Source organism: Pongo pygmaeus, chromosome 6, assembly GCF_028885625.2.
Source record: "Pongo pygmaeus isolate AG05252 chromosome 6, NHGRI_mPonPyg2-v2.0_pri, whole genome shotgun sequence".
Lineage (NCBI taxonomy): Eukaryota > Metazoa > Chordata > Mammalia > Primates > Hominidae > Pongo > Pongo pygmaeus.
Genome location: NC_072379.2, coordinates 25,782,761 through 25,802,379, shown reverse-complemented (window position 1 = coordinate 25,802,379; position 19,619 = coordinate 25,782,761). Strand labels below are relative to the sequence as shown.

Below are 19,619 nucleotides of genomic sequence, written 5' to 3'. Positions count from 1 at the left end.
TTGGCCTAGGAAAATAATTCATAACTGAGACCTGAAAAGCAAATGCAACAAAACCAAATATACACAAATGGGACTTAAACTAAAGAGCACAGCCAAAGAAATAATCAACAGAGTAAACAGACAACCTACACAATAGGAACAAAATATTTGCAAACTTTGCATCTGACAAAGAACTAATATCCAGAATCTAAAAAGAACACAAACAACTCAACAACAACAAAGAATAAACAACCTCATTAAAAAAGACCGCAAAGGATATGAACAGACATTTCTCAAAAGAAGACATACAAGTGGCCACCAAACATATGAAAAATTGCTCAACATCACCAATCATCAGAGAAATGCAAATTAAAACCACAATAAAGACCAGGCACAGTGGCTCACACCTGTAATCCCAGCACTTTGGGAGGCCAAGGTGGGTGGATCACCTGAGGTCGGGAGTTCAAGACCAGCCTGACCAATATGGTTAAACCCCATCTCTACTAAAAATACAAAAATTAGCTGGGCATGGTGGCAGGCACCTGTAATCCCAGCTACTTGGAAGCTGAGGCAGGAGAATCTCTTGAACCCAGGAGGCAGAGGTTGCAGTGAGCCGAGATCACACCACTGAACTCCAGCCTGAGTGACAGGGCAAGACTGTCTCAAACACACACACCACACACACACAATAAGATATCATCTTACATAGTCAGAATGGCTATTACTATAAACACAACAGATGTTGGTGTGGATGCAGAGAATAATGAATACTTATTCACTGTTGGTGGGACCATAACAACCTCTATGAAAAACAGTATAGAGATTTCTCAAAGCACTATAAATAGAGCTACCATTCAACCCAGTGATTATACTACTAGGCATCTGAAAGACAAGAAATAATTATATAAAAAACTCACTTTCACTCATGTGTATTACATTCCTACTCATAATAGTAAAGTCATGGAATTAACCTAAATGTCCATTAACAGTGGACTGGATTTTTTTTTAATATGGCATATATACACCATGGAATACTATGCAGCCATAAAAATGAAATCATGCTCTGTGCAGTAACATGGATGGAGCTGGGGGCCATTATCCTAAGTGAAATAACTCAGAAACAGAAAATCAAATACCACATGTTCTCATAAGTAGGAGCTAAACAATGAGTACACAAGGACACAAAGATGGAAACAATAGATAGTGAGACTCCAAAAGGGAGAGATTGGGAGGAGGCTGATGGTCAAAAAATTATCTATTGGTAGTGAGATGTGATCACGCCACTGCACACCAGCCAGGGCAACAGAGAGAGACCATGTCTCAAAAAAAAAAAAAATGATCTGTTGGGTACAATGTTTACTATTTCAGGATAGTTACACTAGAAGCCAAACCTCACTATTACACAATATATCTATTTGACAAATATGCACTTATACCCTCTGAATCTAAAATAAAAAACGAAGGAAGTTTATAGTAGTAAACACCTACATCTTTTTTTAAAAAAAGATCTCGCCTGTGTGGTGGCTCACACCTGTAATCCCAGCACTTTGGGAGGCAGAGGCAGGCAGATTGCCCAAGGTCAGGAGTTTGAGACCAGCCTGGCTAACATGGTGAAACCCCATCCTACTAAAAATACAAAAAAATTAGCCAGATGTGGTGGCGCATGCCTGTAGTCCCAGGTACTCGGGAGGCTGAGGGAGGAGAATCACTTGAACCTGGGAGGCAGAGGTTGAGATTGCACCACTGCACTCCAGCCTGGGCGACAGAGGGAGACTCCGTCTCAAAAAAAAAGATCTCAAATAAACAACCTAACTTTACACACACACACACACACACACACTTACACACACACACACACACAAATAGCAGAAGGAAAGAAATTACAAAGACTAGAGCATAAATAAATGAAATAGAGAATAAAAAAAATTTTAATCAGCCAGGCACGGTGGCTCACACCTGTAATCCCAGCAGATCTCTTGAGGCCAGGAGTTCGAGACCAGCCTGGCCAACATGGTGAAACCCTGTCTGTACTAAAAACACAAAAATTAGCCAAGTGTGGTGGCACGCTCCTGTAATCCCAGCTACTCAGGAGGCTGAGGCAGGAGAATCACTTGAACCCGGGAGATGGAGGTTACAGTGAGCCGAGATTGTGCCACTGCACTCCAGCCTGGGCAACAGAGTGAGACTCTGTCTCAAAAAATAAAACAAAACAAAAAATTAATCAATGAAGCTAAGAGTTGATTTGGGAAAAAAAACTCAAAATCAAAGCCCTTACCTAGACTAAGAACAAAAAGAGAGAATATGTTAATAAAATAAGAAATGAAAGAGAAGACATTACAACTTATTACTGAAGTTTATTTCTTACAGAAATAAACAGAATTATAAGGGACTATTATGAACAATTATACACCAACCAATTTGACAACTTAGAAGAAATGGTGAAATTACTAGAAACATATAAACTACCAAGATGGAATGAAGAATAAATAGAGAGCTTAAAGAGACCAATAACAAATAGAGAAACTAAAGAAGTAATTTTTCAAAACTCCAAAATATAGCCTAGGACCACATTACTTCTTGGGTAAATTCTACCAAACTTTCAAAGAAAATTTAATATAAAACATCCTCAAATTCTTTGAAAAAATAGAAAAAAGAGGTAACACCTTCAGAGTCATTTTATGAGGCAGCATCCCCTTGATATCAAAGCAAGAAAATACACTTTCAAGAAGAAAATTATAGGCCAATATCCTTGAGGAACATGGTGTATGAATTAAATCTAAATAAATCTGTTAACAAAGAATCGATTCTCAGCAGCTTTTCAAAATAAAAAAAAATTTAAAAATTCTCACACTGGATTCTGGATAAACACTCATTTCTAGCCTCTTTGTCAGATATGTTACTGAAACTTACATTAATTGAGGAGTTCGCTTGAGCAGCAGTTTCTTCATCTGTTGGGAGTTGATATATCTGGATGCCATTGCTAATCAATTCACTCATTATCTTACTCTTAAACGTCTGTAAATCATTTTTAGAAATTGTGTCTGCTTTGGCAATCAGTGGTATAATATTCACCTATTAAGAAAGAAGACAAACAAAATCTCATCATTGTTCATCCTATAGTTTTTTTGTTTTTTGTTTTGAGACGGAGTCTCGCTCTGTCGCCCAGGCTGGAGTGCAGTGATGCGATCTCCGCTCACTGCAAGCTCCGCCTGCCGGGTTCACGCCACTCTCCTGCCTCAGCCTCCCGAGTAGCTGGGACTACAGGCACCCGCCACCACGCCCGGCTAATTTCTTTTTGTATTTTTAGTAGAGACGGGGTTTCACCGTGTTAGCCAGGATGGTCTCGATCTCCTGACCTCCTGATCCGCCCGCCTCGGCCTCCCAAAGTGCTGGGATTACAGGCGCGAGCCACTGCGCCCGGCCATCCTATAGTTTTTATAGTAAAGCCTTCACAATCTCTGACAACAAATTGCGTAATTAGGTAATCACTGGCTGTCATGCTTTTCTTAAAAATTATTTTCCAAAATTATCAATACTTTTGAAGATTCATCTTTTATCCAAATTCAGGTTTAGAAGTCTCAACCTTGTTTCTCTTCTAAAAATCCCTTATATCTCTACACATATGGAGTTAGCAAAATGTAAATAGTAGGACAATGTAAATTGTTTTATTTATTTATTTATTTATTTATTTATTTATTTATTTTTGAGACGGAGTCTCGCTCTGTTGCCCAGGCTCTGGAGTGCAGTGGCGAGATCTCGGCTCACTGCAAGCTCCTCCTCCCAGGTTCATGCCATTCTCCTGCCTCAGCCTCCGGAGTAGCTGGGACTACAGGCGCCCGCCACCATACCCAGCTAATTTTTGGTATTTTTTGTAGAGACGGGGTTTCACCGTGTTAGCCAGAATGTTCTCGATCTCCTGACCTCGTGATCCGCTCGCCTCGGCCTCCCAAAGTGCTGGGATTACAGGCGTGAGCCACCATGCCCAGCCTATTTAATTTATTTTCAATTTTATTTCTTATTAAGCTGAGTGATAAAAGACAAATTGAAAGAACTTTCATCAAAATCGTGGAAGGGATTTTGTCTTTCTACTTTTTACATCACTTTTTCCATCAATCAATCTTAATTAATGTCCCATTTTCACTCACTCTTGCCCCACCTAGATGTGTTTGCAGATAGATTTGCTATTGTTTTTCAAAGACCACCTAAAAAGAATATAGATATTTTTGGTTACCATATTCTTTTTTTTTTTTGAGACAGAATCTTGCTCCATCGCCCAGGCTGGAGTGCAATGGCACAATCTAGGCTCACGGCAACATCTGCCTCCCGGGTTCAAGCAAGTCTCCTGCCTCAGCCTCCTGAGTAGCTGGGATTACAGGCGCCCGCCACCCTACCCAGCTGATTTTTGCATTTGTAGTAGAGACCGGGTTTCACCATGTTGGCCAGGCTAGTCTCGAACTCCTGACCTCAGGATACAACCACCTCAGCCTCCCGAAGTGTTGGGATTACGGACGTGAGCCACCACACCTGGCCTGGTTACCATATTCTAAAGGCCGTGTGTGTATGTATGTGTATGTGTGTGTGTATAAGAACACCTTGGAAACAAATATGTTCATTTTTCTTTTGTAAAAAGACATAATTTCCACATTGGAAGTTAAATATTTGCATATTTGAGGTTGAATTTTTACCCACAAAGTTTTTTCCTAGTGCTTCAATATGAGCTCTCCTGCCTTTTGCATTTGCACTTAAATAACTAAACTTTTTAGGAAATAATATACAAAATTATAAAATGTTTTATTACTGTTAAAATATCCTATTAAATTATAGCTCCACAAAATCAATATCTGTAATATAGTAGAAATACATAAATATAAATTTTAGGCAGACTGCTTTTGTTTTAGATTGCTCAAAGCACATTTTTAAAAAAATCCATGGACAGGCTGGGCACAGTGGCTCACGCCTGTAATCCCAGCACTTTGGGAGGCCAGGGCTGGCAGATCACCTGGGGCCAGGAGTTCAAGACCAGCCTGACCAACATGGAGAAACCCCATCTCTACTAAAAATGCAAAATTAGCCAGGCGTGGTGGCTCATGCCTGTAATCCCAGCTACTCGGGTGGCTGAGGGAGGAGAATCGCTTGAACCCAGGAGGCAGAGGTTGCAGTGAGCCGAGATCACGCCATTGCACTCCAGCCTGGGCAACAAGAGTGAAACTCCGCCTCAACAACAACAACAACAACAAAAATAGTGTATATTCCTGACTATTGAATGTACTACTAATTAAGAACTTGAAGCAGCTCTTAATTTAACTAGAAATCTAATTTATTTCAACTACTTAATGACATCTGAGATTAAGTACAAAGTCTTTTCAGTTTGAACAATATATAGTAAAAGTTGAGATTTCTCGGATAAAAGGAACCCAACTTAGAACTTTTTCTCTCTTCAACTAAATAAAGATGTCTTCAACTAATTTAAGTTGAAGACAGCATGTTTTGTTAGGGCCGAGTGCAGAAAAGAATCAGATAATATGACAATTTCCTTTATATGTATATTGGCCTTCTATATTTAAAAAAGAAAATATACTTTTAACCTTTTTTTTTTTGAGAGAGAGAGAGAGAGAGAGAGGATCTTGATCTGTGGCCCTGTCTGCAGTGTGGTGGCATGATCACAGCTCACTGCAGCCTCAACCTCCCGGGCTGAAGCGATCCTCCCACCTCAGCCTCCTGAGTAGCTGGAACTACAGGCACATGCTGCCATGCCTGGCTATTTTTTTGTATTTTTTGTAGAGACAGGGTCTCACTATGTTGTTCTAGGTGGTCTCAAACTTCCAGGCTCAGGCAATCCTCCCTCGTCAGCCTCCCAAAGTGCTGGGATTACAGGCATGAGCCACCATGTCTGGCCCTTCTAAATTTTTTATGAAAAATAATTTTAGACTTATGGAAGAGTTGCATGAATATTACAGAGAAAGAAATTGAGGCATCATAATTTTCCCAAAGCCACACAGTGAGCAAGTAACAGGGTCAGGTTTGTGAAAGCAGGCAGCTTGAACCCACTACCCATGCTTTTTTATTTATTTATTTTTTTGGAGACGGAGTTTCACTCTTGTTGCCCAGGCTGGAGTGCAATGGTGTGATCTCGGCTCACTGCAACCTCTGCCTGCGGGTTCAAGCAATTATCCTGCCTCAGCCTCCCGAGTAGCTGGGATTACAGGCATGTGCCACCACGCCCAGCTAATTTTGTATTTTTTAGTAGAGACAGGGTTTCACCATGTTGGTCAGGCTGTTCTCAAACTCCTGACCTCAGGTGATCCACCTGTCTCAGCCTCCCAAAGTGCTGGGATTACAGGCGTGAGCCATGGCTCCCAGCCCTCCCCATGCTTTTAATCACAGAAAGCGCTAGACATTTTTCCCAAGGTCACAGACACCTAGCAAGTGATAAAGCAAATATTCAAAAGCTGCTTCCACTGACAAGTCCTGTGATCCTTACATATTCAAAAATTAAAATTCCTTCTGTACGGATAAATCTACAATGTTGCATGTTCTGGGCTTCATAAACATTCAACGGACTGATTTTCTGTACAATAAAACCGAACTACAAAAAACTGCTGAATAATTAGAAAAATTAATCAAATGAACAGAGTCTCATATCGATTTTGAGATTTTGCTGAAGCCATGGGGCTTAAGCAGCCTATTGAAAGGAAGTCCTCGTGTGTCCCAGGTTTTTGCTGGAAAGAATTATGCTTTTCTTAGCTGTTTCTATATAACAAGCAGTAGCTGCCTGCAGGCTCTTGTATTCTGAATCCTGTCTGATACGATCTGTAACCAGGATCACAAAAGCTTTCTGTTTCACACCATCAGTGGTACTAGTCAAACATCAGTGAGATTATTTCATAGTATCATATAGTAAATTTTATTTTAAAAATACAGGCATCCCCCATTTTCCACAGTTTCTGTTTCTTCCTTCTTTCTCTTTCCTTCTTCTTTTTTACTTCCTTCCTTCCTTCTTTCTTTTCTTCCTTCCCTCCCTCCCTCCCTTCCTTTCTTTCTCTCTCTTTTCTTTCAACGGGGACTTGCTCTATTGCCCAGGCTGGAATTGCAGTGACATGATCTTGGCTCACAGCAGCCTCAAACTCCTGGGCTCAAGCAATCCCACAGGTGCACACCACCATGCCTGGCTAATTTTTCTATTTTTTTGCAGAGATGGGGTCTCACTACGTTGCCCAGGCTGGTCTTGAGCTCCTGAGCTCGAGCGATGCTCCTGCGTTAGCCTCCCTCCCAAAGTGCTGAGATTACAGGCATGAGCCACAGAGCCCAGCCCAGTTTCACTTTCCACAATTTCCCATAATCAACAGCAGTCCAAATATATTAAATGAAAAATTCTAGAAATACACAATGTACGAGTTTTAAATTGCATGCTATTCTAAATACTGTGATGAAATGTCATGTTGACCCACTCCTTCTCACCCTGGGTATGAATTATCTCACTATTCACCTCATTTTATCTCAACATGTAGGCATTGTATTATCTCGCATCATCATAAGAAGAGTGAGTACAGTATAATAAGATATTTTGAGGCCAGGCATGGTGGCTCACACTTGTAATCCCAGCACTTTGGGAGGCCGAGGTGGGCGGGTCACCTGAGGTTAGTTTGAGAACAGCCTGGCCAACGTGGTGAAACCCCGTCTCTACTAAAAGTACAAAAAATTAGCCGGGCGTGGTAGAGGGCACCTGTGATCCCAGCTACTCAGGAGGCTGAGGCAGGAGAATCACTTGAACCCAAGAGGCAGAGGTTGCAGTGAGCCGAGATTGTGCCACTGCACTCCAGCCTGGGCAACAAGAGCAAAACTCTGTCTCAGAAAAAAAAAAAAAAAAAAGATATTTTGAGAGACACAGGTAACTTTCACATAACTTTTAGTACAGCGTATTGTTATAATTGTTCTATTTTATTATTAGTTACTATTGTTAGCTTCAGTCTGCATCTAAGAAACTAACAATAGTAACTAATAATAAAAGAGAACTGCATCTCATTTATAAATAAAACTTTATGATAGGTATGTATGCATAGAAAAAAACAGTATATATCAGGCTCTGTACCATGCATGCTTTCAGGCATCCACTGGGGATCTTGGACCTTACCCCCAAGGGTGCTACTCTATAGGCAAATGGCCATGATCTGGGAGGTAAGTCAAGGTTGAAATCTATCAAATGTGAATTGTCTTCCCCAGCAACCAAAAAATTTGTGTGTTGAAGCCCTAACCCCCCAGTACCTCAGAATGTGACCTTAACTGAGATAAAGCCTTCAAAGAGGTGATTAAAAAGTGAGACTGGGTCAGATGTGATGGCTTATGCCTGTAATCCCAGCACTTTGGGAGGCCGAGGTGGGCAGATCATCTGAGATTAGGAGTTCGAGACCAGCCTGGCCAACATGGTGAAACCTTGTCTCTACTAAAAATACAAAAATTAGCTGGGTGTAGTGGTGCATGCCTGTAATCCCAGCTACCCAGGAGGCTGAGGCAGGAGAATCCCTTGAACCTGGGAGACGGAGGTTGCAGTGAGCCAAGATCACACCATGGCACTCCAGCCTGGGCATTAAAAAAAAAAAAAAAAAAGTGAGACTGTTACAGTGGGGCCCAACCTAAACTGACTGGCACCCTTATAAGAAGATAAAATGTGAGGCCGGGCACAGTGACTCACGCCTGTAATCCCAACACTTTGGGAGGCTGAGGTGGGTGGATCACCTGAGGTTAGGAGTTCAAGACCAGCCTGGCCGACATGGTGAAACTCATCTCTACTAAAAATACAAAAAATTAGCCGGGTGTGGTGGTGCGCGCCTGTAATCCCAGCTACTCAGGAGGCTAAGATAGGAGAACTGCTTGAACCCAGGAGCCAGAGGCTATAGTGAGCTGAGATTGCGCCACTGTACTCCAGCCTGGGCAACAAAAGCGAAACTCCGTCTCGAAAAAAAGATAAAATGTGGACACCCAGGAGACACCAGGAAAAACGCCATGTGAGAACACAGAGATAAGGTGGTCATCTGCCAGACAAGGACAGAGATTTCAGAAGAAAGCACATCTTCTGACACCTTGATCTTGGACTTCTGTCCTCCAAGACTGTAGGAAAATACATTTTCATTGTTTAAACCACCCAGTCTATGGCATTTTGCTATCCCAGCCCTAACACACTAATGCATATGCCTTAAATATTAACAGAAAAAGATAATTAGGATATATACATATATTACAAAATGACAGGTACAGTCATGCACCACATAATGGCATTTCAGTAAATGATGGGCCACATATATGATGGTGTTCCCATAATATTATAATATTGTACCTTTGCTTTTTTTTGTTATTATTTATTTATTTATTTACTGACTCTTGCTCTGTCGCCCAGGCTGGAGTGCAGTGGTGCAATCTCGGCTCACTGCAACCTCCGCCCCCCTGGTTCAAGCGATTCTCCTGCCTCAGCCTCATGAGTAGCTGGGATTACAGGTGCCTGCTACAATGCCCAGCTAATTTTCTGTATTTTTAGTAGAGACAGGGTTTCATCACGTTGGCCAGGCTGGTCTCGAACTCCTGACCTCAGGTGATCCACCCACCTCAGCCTCCCAAAGTGCTGGGATTACAGGCGTGAGCCTCCGCGCCTGGCTATTTAGAGATCTATTTATTTAATTTCTGGATTCAGGGGATATATGTGCAGGTTTGTTACACACATATATTGAATATTAGTGAGGTTTTGGTCTCTTGTGTGCCCATCACCCAAATAGTGAGCATTGTACCCAATAGGTAATTTTTCAAATCTCAACCTCCTCCCACCCTTCGCCCTTATAAAGGGCCCAGCGTCTATTATTCGTCTAATACTGAACCTTTTTTTATGTTTAGATATACAGACAAGGCCGGGCGCGGTGGTTCCCGCTTTAGGAGGCTGAGGTGGGCAGATCACTTCAGGTCAGGAGTTCAAGACCAGCCTGGCCAACATGGCAAGACTCCGTCTCTATTAAAAATACAAAAATTAGGCCAAGCACAGTGGCTCACACCTGCAATCCCAGCATTTTGAGAGGCTGAGGCGGGTGGATCACCTGAGGTCGGGAGTTCGAGACCAGCTTGACCAACATGGAGAAACTCCGTCTCTACTAAAAGTACAAAATTAGCCGGGCATGGTGGCGCATGCCTGTAATCTCATCTACTCAGAAGGCTGAGGCAGGAGAATCGCTTGAACCCAGGAGGTGGAGGTTGCAGTGAGCCCAGATCACGCCATTGCACTCTGGCCTGGGCAACAAAAATGAAACTCCGCCAAAAAAAAAAAAAATTAGCCGGGCATGGTGGCACAGGCCTGTCAGGCCTGTAGTCCCAGCTACTTGGGAGGCTGAGGCCAGAGAATCACTTGAACCCAGGAGGCGGAGGTTGCAGTGAGCCGAGATTGTGCCACTGCACTCCAGCCTGGGAGACATAAGACTCCATCTCAAAATAAAATAAAATAAAATAGATACACAGATACTTACCATTGTGTTACAATTCTACAGTATTCCGTACAGTACCATGCTGTCCAGGTTTGTAGCCTAGGAGCAATAGGCCATACCATAACAGGCTATAGCCTAGATGTGTAGTAGGCTATATCATGTAGGTATGTGTAGATACACTCTATGATGTTTGCATAATGATGAAATCACCTAAAGATATGTAACTACACTTGCGTGCAAGTGCCTTCAAGATGTGTTATTATCTCAAAATTAATATTACATCGTGAAAGGTTGAGACCAGGAACAATGGCTCACGCCTGTAATTCCAACACTCTGGGAGGGCAAGGTGGGTGGATCACTTGAGCCAGAAGTTCAAGTTCAGCCTGGGCAACCTAGTGAAACCCTGTCTCTACAAAAAACACAAAAATTAGCCAATCTTGGTAGCACACTCCTGTCCCAGTTACTCAGATGGCTAAGGTGGGAAGATTGCTTGAGCCCAGGAGGTTGAGGCTGCAGTGAACTGTGATGACGCCACTGCACTCTAGCCTGGGTGACAGAGCAAGACCCTGTCTCAAATCCAAAAAAAAAAAAGAAAAAGAAGGCCGGGCACAGTGGCTCACACGTGTAATCCCAGCACTCTGGGAGGCCAAGGCGGGCAGATCACGAGGTCAGGAGATCGAGACCATCCTGGCTAACATGGTGAAATCCCATCTCTACTAAAAATACAAAAAAATTAGCCAGGCGTGGTGGCAGGTGCCTGTAGTTCCAGCTACTCGGGAGGCTGAAGCTGGAGAATGGCGTGAACCTGGGAGGCGGAGCTTGTGGTGAGATCGCACCACTGCACTCCAGCCTGGGCGACAGAGCAAGACTCCGTCTCAAAAAAAAAGAAAGCTTGGTGGATTTACCAAACATACCTTACTGTCAAGGTTCTTCATTGTTAATAGATCAAGAGACTTCAGGGAATGTCCTGTAGGTGAAATGAAGTAAAGACACACGTGGACGCGAGAATCATGGTACTCAAACAAGGAACGTTTAATCTTCAGTTCTTCTTGAAGATAGGCCTCAAATTGGGCATCTATGTAGTCAACTATTGGTTGGTAGCTAAAAAAAAATTTATACATTTAGCATAACAGATTAATAAAATCTAAAGCCTGCTTTTTGACTGCTTAATGAACAGTTAACATGTATGTAAGCAGTTTGCTATAGTGATGAAGAAAAAGTTCATAACATGTCCATACAAAGATATTAATTCTAAACCAATAATAAGGCTCATGCTTTACTCTATGGTTATGCAAAATGTAAACATAGAGGAAAGCTGGGTGAATCTGACAGGGGACTAGTATCCAGAATTACAAAGAATGCAAGCAACTAAACAACAACAAAAAGAACAAATAATCCCATTAAAAAGTGGGCAAAGGACATGAATAGACATTTTTCAGAACACCAAAATACAAAGCAAAACCACAGTGAGATATCATCTTATCTCAGTCAGAATGGCTATTGTTAAAAAGATAAAAAATGGCCGGGTGCGGTGGCTCACACCTGTAATCTCAGCACTTTGGGAGGCCAAGGTGGGTGGATCACGAGGTCAGGAGTTCAAGACCATTCTGGCTAACACGGTGAAACCCCGTCTCTGCTAAAAATACAAAAATTATCTGGGTGTGGGGGCAGGCGCCTGTAGTCCCAGGTACTCGGGAGGCTGAGGTAGGAGAATAGCATGAACCTGGGAGACAAAGCTTACAGTGAGCTGAGATCGCGCCACTGCACTCTAGCCTGGGCAACAGAGCAAGACTCCGTCTCAAAAAAAAAGACAAAAAATAACAGGCCAAGTAGAGTGGCTCATGTCTGTAATCCCAGCACTTTGGAAGGCCAAGGTAGGAGGATCACTTGAGGCCAGGAGTTTGACAGCAGCCTGGGCAACATAGCAAGACCCCATCTATACAAACAATTTTTAAAATTAGCCAGGCTTGGTGGCATGTGCCTGTAGTCCCAGTTACTCAAGAGGCTGAGGTGGAAGGATTCACTTGAGCCTGGGAGGTCGAAGCTGCAGTGAGCCAAGCTTGTGCCACTGCACTCCAGCCTGGGTGATGGAATGAAATACTGTCTCAAAAAATAATAATAAAAATAATTAAATAACATAATTTGGCAAGGGTACAGAGAAATGGGAATGCTTAGACACTGTTGGTGGGAATGTAAATTAATACAACCTCTACGGAAAATTTGTACAAATAAAGTTAAATAAAGAAATAAGGAAATAAGCTAAAACTAATAGAAGCTATATTTAAAATTTTTTGCTATAACTGGTTAAATAAAAATCTTGTAAGAAAGTCAATTATATACAAAAGTATTAATCTTATAAGAAAAGAACATTACTTAGGAAAATATTAAAATCTGGAAGAAGAGGTATTACTTACACAAATTAGTCTATGGCAAAGGAAGTCAAATTCCTTGAAATAAGAAAACCTTTTTAAATTTAAATAAGAAAACACTAACCTGGCTTCTTTGTCTATTTGATCACCATACCCTACTGTCTCCACAACAGTCAATTTCAACTGAACATTGCTTTCCTGAAGTTCATATGTCTGAATTTGAAGTCCAACATTTGGGTAAAAATGTGAGGATTTGTCATCTTTCAAGTTAGTATTAAACAATGTGTCAATCAGTGTTGATTTTCCAATTCCAGTTTCCCCTGTAATAGACAGAGTCACTGTCATAGGGGCATAAAAGGGCTAAGAAGAAGCAACACTTTGAATTCCTACAGTGGTTTTTAAAATCTTAGAAAGTTGAACTCATAGAAGTAGAGTAGAAGTCTGGCTACCAGAGGCTGGGGGAGCAGGAGAAAGGAAAGGTGGAGTTGTTGGTCAAAGGGTACAAAGTTTCTTTTTTTTTTTTTTTACTTTTATTTTAGGTTCGGAGTACACGTGCAGGTTTGTTATATCGGTAAACTCACGATGTGAGGGTTTGTTGTACAGATTATTTCATCACCCAGGTACTAAGCATGGTAACCAATAGTTATTTTATCTGATCCTCTCCCTCTTCCAAACCTCCACCCTCAAGTAGACACCAGTGTCTGTTATTCCCCTTTTTGTGTCCATGTGTTCTCATCATTTAGCTCCCACTTATAAGTCAGAACATGGCACATGTTCTCAGCCATAAAAAAGAAAGAGATCATGTCCTTTGCAGGAACATGGATGGAGCTAGAAGCCATCATCCTTAGCAAAGTTTCAAACAGGAGTAGAAATAAGTTTTGAGATCTATTGCACAGCAGAGTGACTATAGTCAATGTATTGTATATTTCAAAATAATCAAGAGAGTTAATTTCAAATGTCTCTCATCATAAAAAAATGATAAGTAAACCGGGTAATAGATGTTAATTCACTTGATTGAATCATTCCAAATTGTAAACATATAGCAAAACCTCACATTGTATCCATACATGTAAATAACTATGATTTTTCAATTAAAAATAATACTAATTTTAAAAATAAATAAAGGGTCTCAAATACTTCAAAGACTGGGATGGCCTTGAAAGTATACATGCTAGGCCGGGCGCGGTGGCTCACGCCTGTAATCCCAGCACTTTGGGAGGCCGAGGCGGGCGGATCATGAGATCAGGAGATCAAGACCATCCTGGCTAACACGGTGAAACCCCGTCTCTACTAAAAATACAAAAAATTAGCCGGGCGTATTGGTGGGTGCCTGTAGCCCCAGTTACTTGGGAGGCTGAGGCAGGAGAATGGCATGAACCTGGGAGGCGGAGCTTGCAGTGAGCCAAGATTGTGCCACTGCACTCCAGCCTGGGCGACAGAGCGAGACTCCGTCCCAAAAAAAAAAAAAAAAATTACATATATATACATGCTAGCCCTGATTCTCTCAGTCATTAACATAATGGAGAAAGAAAGTATACACTAAGCTACATCAGACTTTTAAGAGCACAGGAATGTGTCAATTTTTAACAATCATTACAGGTCGAGTGTGGTGTCTCATGCCTGTAATCCCAGGACTTTGGAAAGCTGAGGTGGGCAGATTGCTTGAGCCCAGGCAGCTGAGGCTACAGTGAGCCACAATCACACCATTGCACTCCAGCCTGGGCAACAGAGTGAGAACCTGTCTCAAAAAATAAAAGGATTACATAATATGGCCAAGATGAGAATCACTGTAAACATGAAGATATATTTGAATTAATAGCATCAATGTTACACTGCTTAAGATAAGTTGAAATGAACATTGGGAAAAATGAAGGAATAATTCAAACGAGGTGTTTGACACTTACCCACACAGAGAATATTAAAAGTGAATCCTTGTCGGATAGATCTGCTCACCAACTGATTGGGCAAACATTCAAAACCAAAATGTCCAATCGTAGTTAAACAACGAATATTATTTTCTTTTTGCTTAAATAAAACAAAAATTTAGAGTTTTGTGTTAGAATAAAAAATGAAGTCATTTGAAAGGAAAATGATTATAGTACATCAAATAAATTAGAATTGATTATCATTTGATTATCATACCTCAGACAAGATGCAAATATATTAAGTAAATTTGTGAAAATAGAAATCTGTGTTCAGACACATAGATTTGGCTATTATTTTTATAAATAAAGTGAATCTATCTCTCAGCACACTCAAAGAGGCTCTGTTTCTAAATTTTAAAAGAGACAGGGGACAGCCACGGTGGCTCACGCCTGTAATCCCAGCACTTTGGGAGGCTGAGGCGGGCGGATCACGAGGTCAGGAGTTTGAGACCAGCCTGGCCAACATTGTGAAACCCCATCTCTACTAAAAATACAAAATTAGCCGGGAGTGGTGGTGCACGCTTGTAATCCCAGCTACTCAGGAGGCTGAGGCAGGAGAATCACTTGAACCCGGGAGGCGGAGGTTGCAGTGAGGCAAGAGCACACCACTGCACTCCAGCCTGGGTGACAGAGTAAAACTGTGTCTCAAAAAATAAATAAATAAATTAATTAATTAAATAGGGAATTAAGGAAATACTACAAGAAACTCTAATGTATTACTGTAACATAATAAATTATTTCTTCCATAAGAAAAAAGAAAAAAACTTTAACATCCTTTCATTCTGCTGCAGCATATTAATATATTGAGGAAATCCCACACGTTAATCCAGATGCTTCTCAACTTATGATGAGGCTATGTCCCAAGAAACCCCTCCTAAATTGAACATATTGTAAGTCAAAACTGCATTTAACACACATAACAAAACTGAACATTATAGCTCAGCTTTGCCTGCCTTAAACATGCTCAGAACACTTACATTAGCCTACAGTTGGGCAAAATCAACTAACACAAAGCTTATGTTATAATAAAGAATTAAATATCTCATGTAATTTATCGAATAAAGTGAAAAACAGCACTATCATAGAGTCAACAATTTAAGTTGAATGATTGTAAGCTGGAGATCCTCTACATATGTGAGGAAATCAAAATCAATTTGAAATTTTTTAAAAATCAAATGATGTATACTTCAAATTTGTTATATACCCTCTGAGGACTTGTGTTATATCGAAGAAATCTACTACTAATAACACCATTCTAGAAAATTAGAAATCCATCAGTATTACACACAAAGTTACCAACTGATCATTTTTGAAAGGTTAAAAGATAATTCATTTTTTATTTCTAAGCACTTCTATTTTAAAAATGGGAATTATACAACCCCCTCCACACCTATAAACACATTAAATACCACTTTGCAATGACAGCTCAGCATACTTCACAGTTCTTAACACTATTTTATGAGGAATACAAAATACCTTTTTATCTAAATTAACACGCTTTAAAAATGTTTTAGTATATGTGAGAATAAAGGAATTATAAATCAGTAGGAAAGATGTTAAGGTAGAAGCATCAACAATCAGCTCAGTAGATGTTGTCTACATTTATTTTGTACCTTTATAAAACAAGAACATGCTAATCGACCTGGGAGCCTGAGGTTGCAGAAAGCTGAGATCTCGACTCACTGCAACCTCCATCACCCGGGCTCAAGCAATTCTCCAGCCTCATCCTCTCGAAAAGCTGGGACTATATGCATGCGCCACCATGCCCAGCCAACTTTTGTCTTTTTTGTAGAGAAGGGGTTTCACCATGTTGGCCAGGCTGGTCTCGAACTCCTGACCTCAGGTGATGAGCCTGCCTCGGCCTTCCAAAGTGCTGGGATTACAGGTGTGATCCACTGCACCTGGCTAATTTTTGTATTTTTGGTACAGACGGGTTGCACCATGTTGCTCGGGCTGGTCTTGAACTCCTGAGCTCAAACAATCCTCCTGCCTTAGCCTCCAAAGGGCTAGGATTACAAGTGTGAGCCACTGAGCCCAATCTACTAACAGATAATTTTTTTTTTTTTTTTTTGAGACGGAGTCTTGCTCTGCCGCCCAGGCTGGAGTGCAGTGGTACGATGGCTCACTGCAAGCTCCGCCTCCCAGGTTCATGCCATTCTCCTGCCTCAGCCTCCCGAGTAGCTGGGACCACAGGCACCTGCCACTACACCTGACTAATATTTTGTATTTTTAGTAGAGATGGGATTTCACCGTGTTAGCCAGGATGGTCTCGATTTCCTGACCTTGTGATCCGCCCGCCTCAGCCTCCCAAAGTGCTGGGATTACAGGCATGAGCCACTGCGCCCGGCCTACTAATAGAGATTTTAAAATAGCTATTATAACTGTGCAGAGACATAAAGGAAAGTGTGCATACACAATGAGTAAAAAGACAAAAATTCCAGGAGAAAAACAAAAATTATAAAATTAAGATAAAAGCAGAAAGCTTGGCTGGTGACGTTGGCTCACGCCTGAAATCCCAGCAGTTTGAAAGGCCGAGGCAGGAGGATCACTTGAGGTTAGGAGTTCGAGACCAGCCTGGCCAACATAGTGAAACCCTGTCTCTACTAAATATATAAAAATGAGCCAGGCATGGTGGCGGGAGCCTGTAATCCCAGCTACTCGGGAGGCTGAGGCAGGCGAATCCCTTGAACCAGGGAGGCAGAGGTTGCAGTGAACTGAAATCGGAACACTGCACTCCAGCCTGGGTGACAGAGGGAGACTACATCTCAAAAATAAATAAATAAAAGCAGAAAGCAAAGAAATAGGAAATAGGTCTTAGAGAAAATTAAATAAGCAAAAATTTGCTGCTTTGAAAAGATTGATAAGATTGATAAACACCTAGCTGGACTAATAAAAACACCCAAAACAGCCGGGTGTGGTGGCTCACGCCTGTAATCCCAGCACTTTGGGAGGCTGAGGCAGGGAGATCACCTGAGGTCAGGAGTTCGAGACCAGCCTGACCAACATGGAAAAACCCCGTCTCTACTAAAAATACAAAAATTAGCCGGGCATGGTGGCACACGCCTGTAATACCAGCTACTCAGGAGGCTGAGGTAGGAGAATCACTTGAACCTGGGAGGCAGAGGTTGCGGTGAGCCGAGATCGCCCCACTGCACTCCAGCCCAGGCAACAGAGCAAGACGCCATCTCAAAAAAACAAAAACCAAACAAACAAAAAACATCCAAAACACAAATTGCTCATAGCAGAAATGGGAGAACATTACTACAGACCACACAGATAACAAAATTAGACTACTATAAACACATTTATGAACACATTTTGCCAATGATTTTGAAATAACTCTTTTGCCAACAAACTTGAAAATAAATAAATTTCATTGGAAAAAAAAATTATAAAAATGACACAATGAGAAATAGGAAATCTAAATAGTCATGTATCTATTGAAGAAATTATAGCCAAAAACCTTTCCACAAAGAAATCTTCAGGCCCTGCTGGTTTCATTATTGAATTCTATCAACAAGCAGTTAAAAGAAAAATTCACACAAACTCTCTACAAAACAGAAGAGGGGGCAATTTTTTCCAATGTATTTTATGAAACCAGATATAATGGCAATATAAACACCTGACAGGCCAGGGGCGGTGGCTCATGCCTGTATCCTAGCACTCTGTGAGGTCGAGGCGGGTGGATCACCTGAGGTCAGGAGTTCGAGACCAGCCTGACCAACATGGTGAAACTCCACCTCTACTAAATACAAAAAATTAGCCGGGCATGGTGGCACGTGCCTGTAATCCCAGCTACCTGGGAGGCTGAGGCAGGAGAATCCCTTGAACCCAGGAGGCAGAGGTTGAAGTGAGCCGAGATTACACCATGCACTCCAGCCTGGGTGACAGAGTGAGACTCCATCTCAAAAAAACAAACAAACGAACAAAAAACACCTGGCAAAGACATCACAAAAAGAGAAAATTATACATTAATTTCTGTCATGTGCATAGCTGCAAAAATTCTTTTTTACTACCATAATTAATTTTAATTGTACAACTAGTAATTGTGCAAATAAATTTTTCTTAACAACTGAAATATTGAAATAAAAGATAATATTCCATTTGACTATTCCCCACATCCTATCTCCTTCCTCTTTTCCCTATTTTTATGATTTTTATGATTCTAGACATTAAAAAATACTTTTATATACACAAATATAGAGGTATTAAATTTTAAAGACACATACATGGCCGGGTACAGTGGCTCATGCCTGTAATCCCAGCACTTTGGGAGGCTGTAGTGGGCAGATCACCAGAAGTCAGGAGTTCAAGACCAGCCTGGCCAGCGTGATGAAACCTGGTCTCTACTAAAAATACCAAAAAAAAATTAGCCAGTCATGGTGGCGGAGGCCTGTAACCCCAGCTACTCAGGAGGCTAAGACAGGAGAATTGCTTGAACCCGGGAGGCAGAGGTTGCAGTAAGCCAAGATCGCGCCATTGCACGCCAGCCTGGGCTACAAGAGTGAAACTCTATCTCACACAAAAAAAGCAAACATTCTGCAACTTGCTTTTTTCTACTAAAATTCTATACATTTTAATTAGCTAGCTTTATTGAGGAATAATTTATATGTAATAAAATTCACCAACTTTATGTGCACAATTTGATAAATTTTAACAAATGTGTATAGTAATGTAATCACCATCATGATCACCATATAGAACATTTCTGACATACCTAAAGCTTTCCCTCTTAGCCCCTAATTCAGTCAATTCATAACCCTCATCCCTCAGCCCTGGAAACCTCTCATCCGTTTTCAGTTGCTGTAGTTTTACTTTTTCTAGAATTTCATTTAGAAGAAATCATACTGCATGGAGTTTTTTTTTTTTATCTTAACAAAACATTACTA

At 41.2% G+C, this 19,619-nt stretch overlaps 1 protein-coding gene across 4 annotated transcripts in view; it reads right to left on the bottom strand.

The window, feature by feature from the left end:
• SEPTIN14 (septin 14) overlaps positions 1-19,619 on the bottom strand; it is a 79,192-nt gene that overhangs the window by 48,541 nt on the left and 11,032 nt on the right. For all 4 annotated transcript variants that reach the window (XM_054495603.1, XM_054495604.1, XM_054495605.2 and 1 more), the window contains exons 3-6: positions 14,710-14,830; positions 12,930-13,125; positions 11,351-11,537; positions 2,890-3,051 (exon numbers count right to left, since the gene is read on the bottom strand). In XM_054495603.1, coding sequence (XP_054351578.1) covers positions 2,890-3,051; positions 11,351-11,537; positions 12,930-13,125; positions 14,710-14,830 — 666 coding nt within the window. The remainder of the gene's footprint in view (positions 1-2,889; positions 3,052-11,350; positions 11,538-12,929; positions 13,126-14,709; positions 14,831-19,619) is intronic.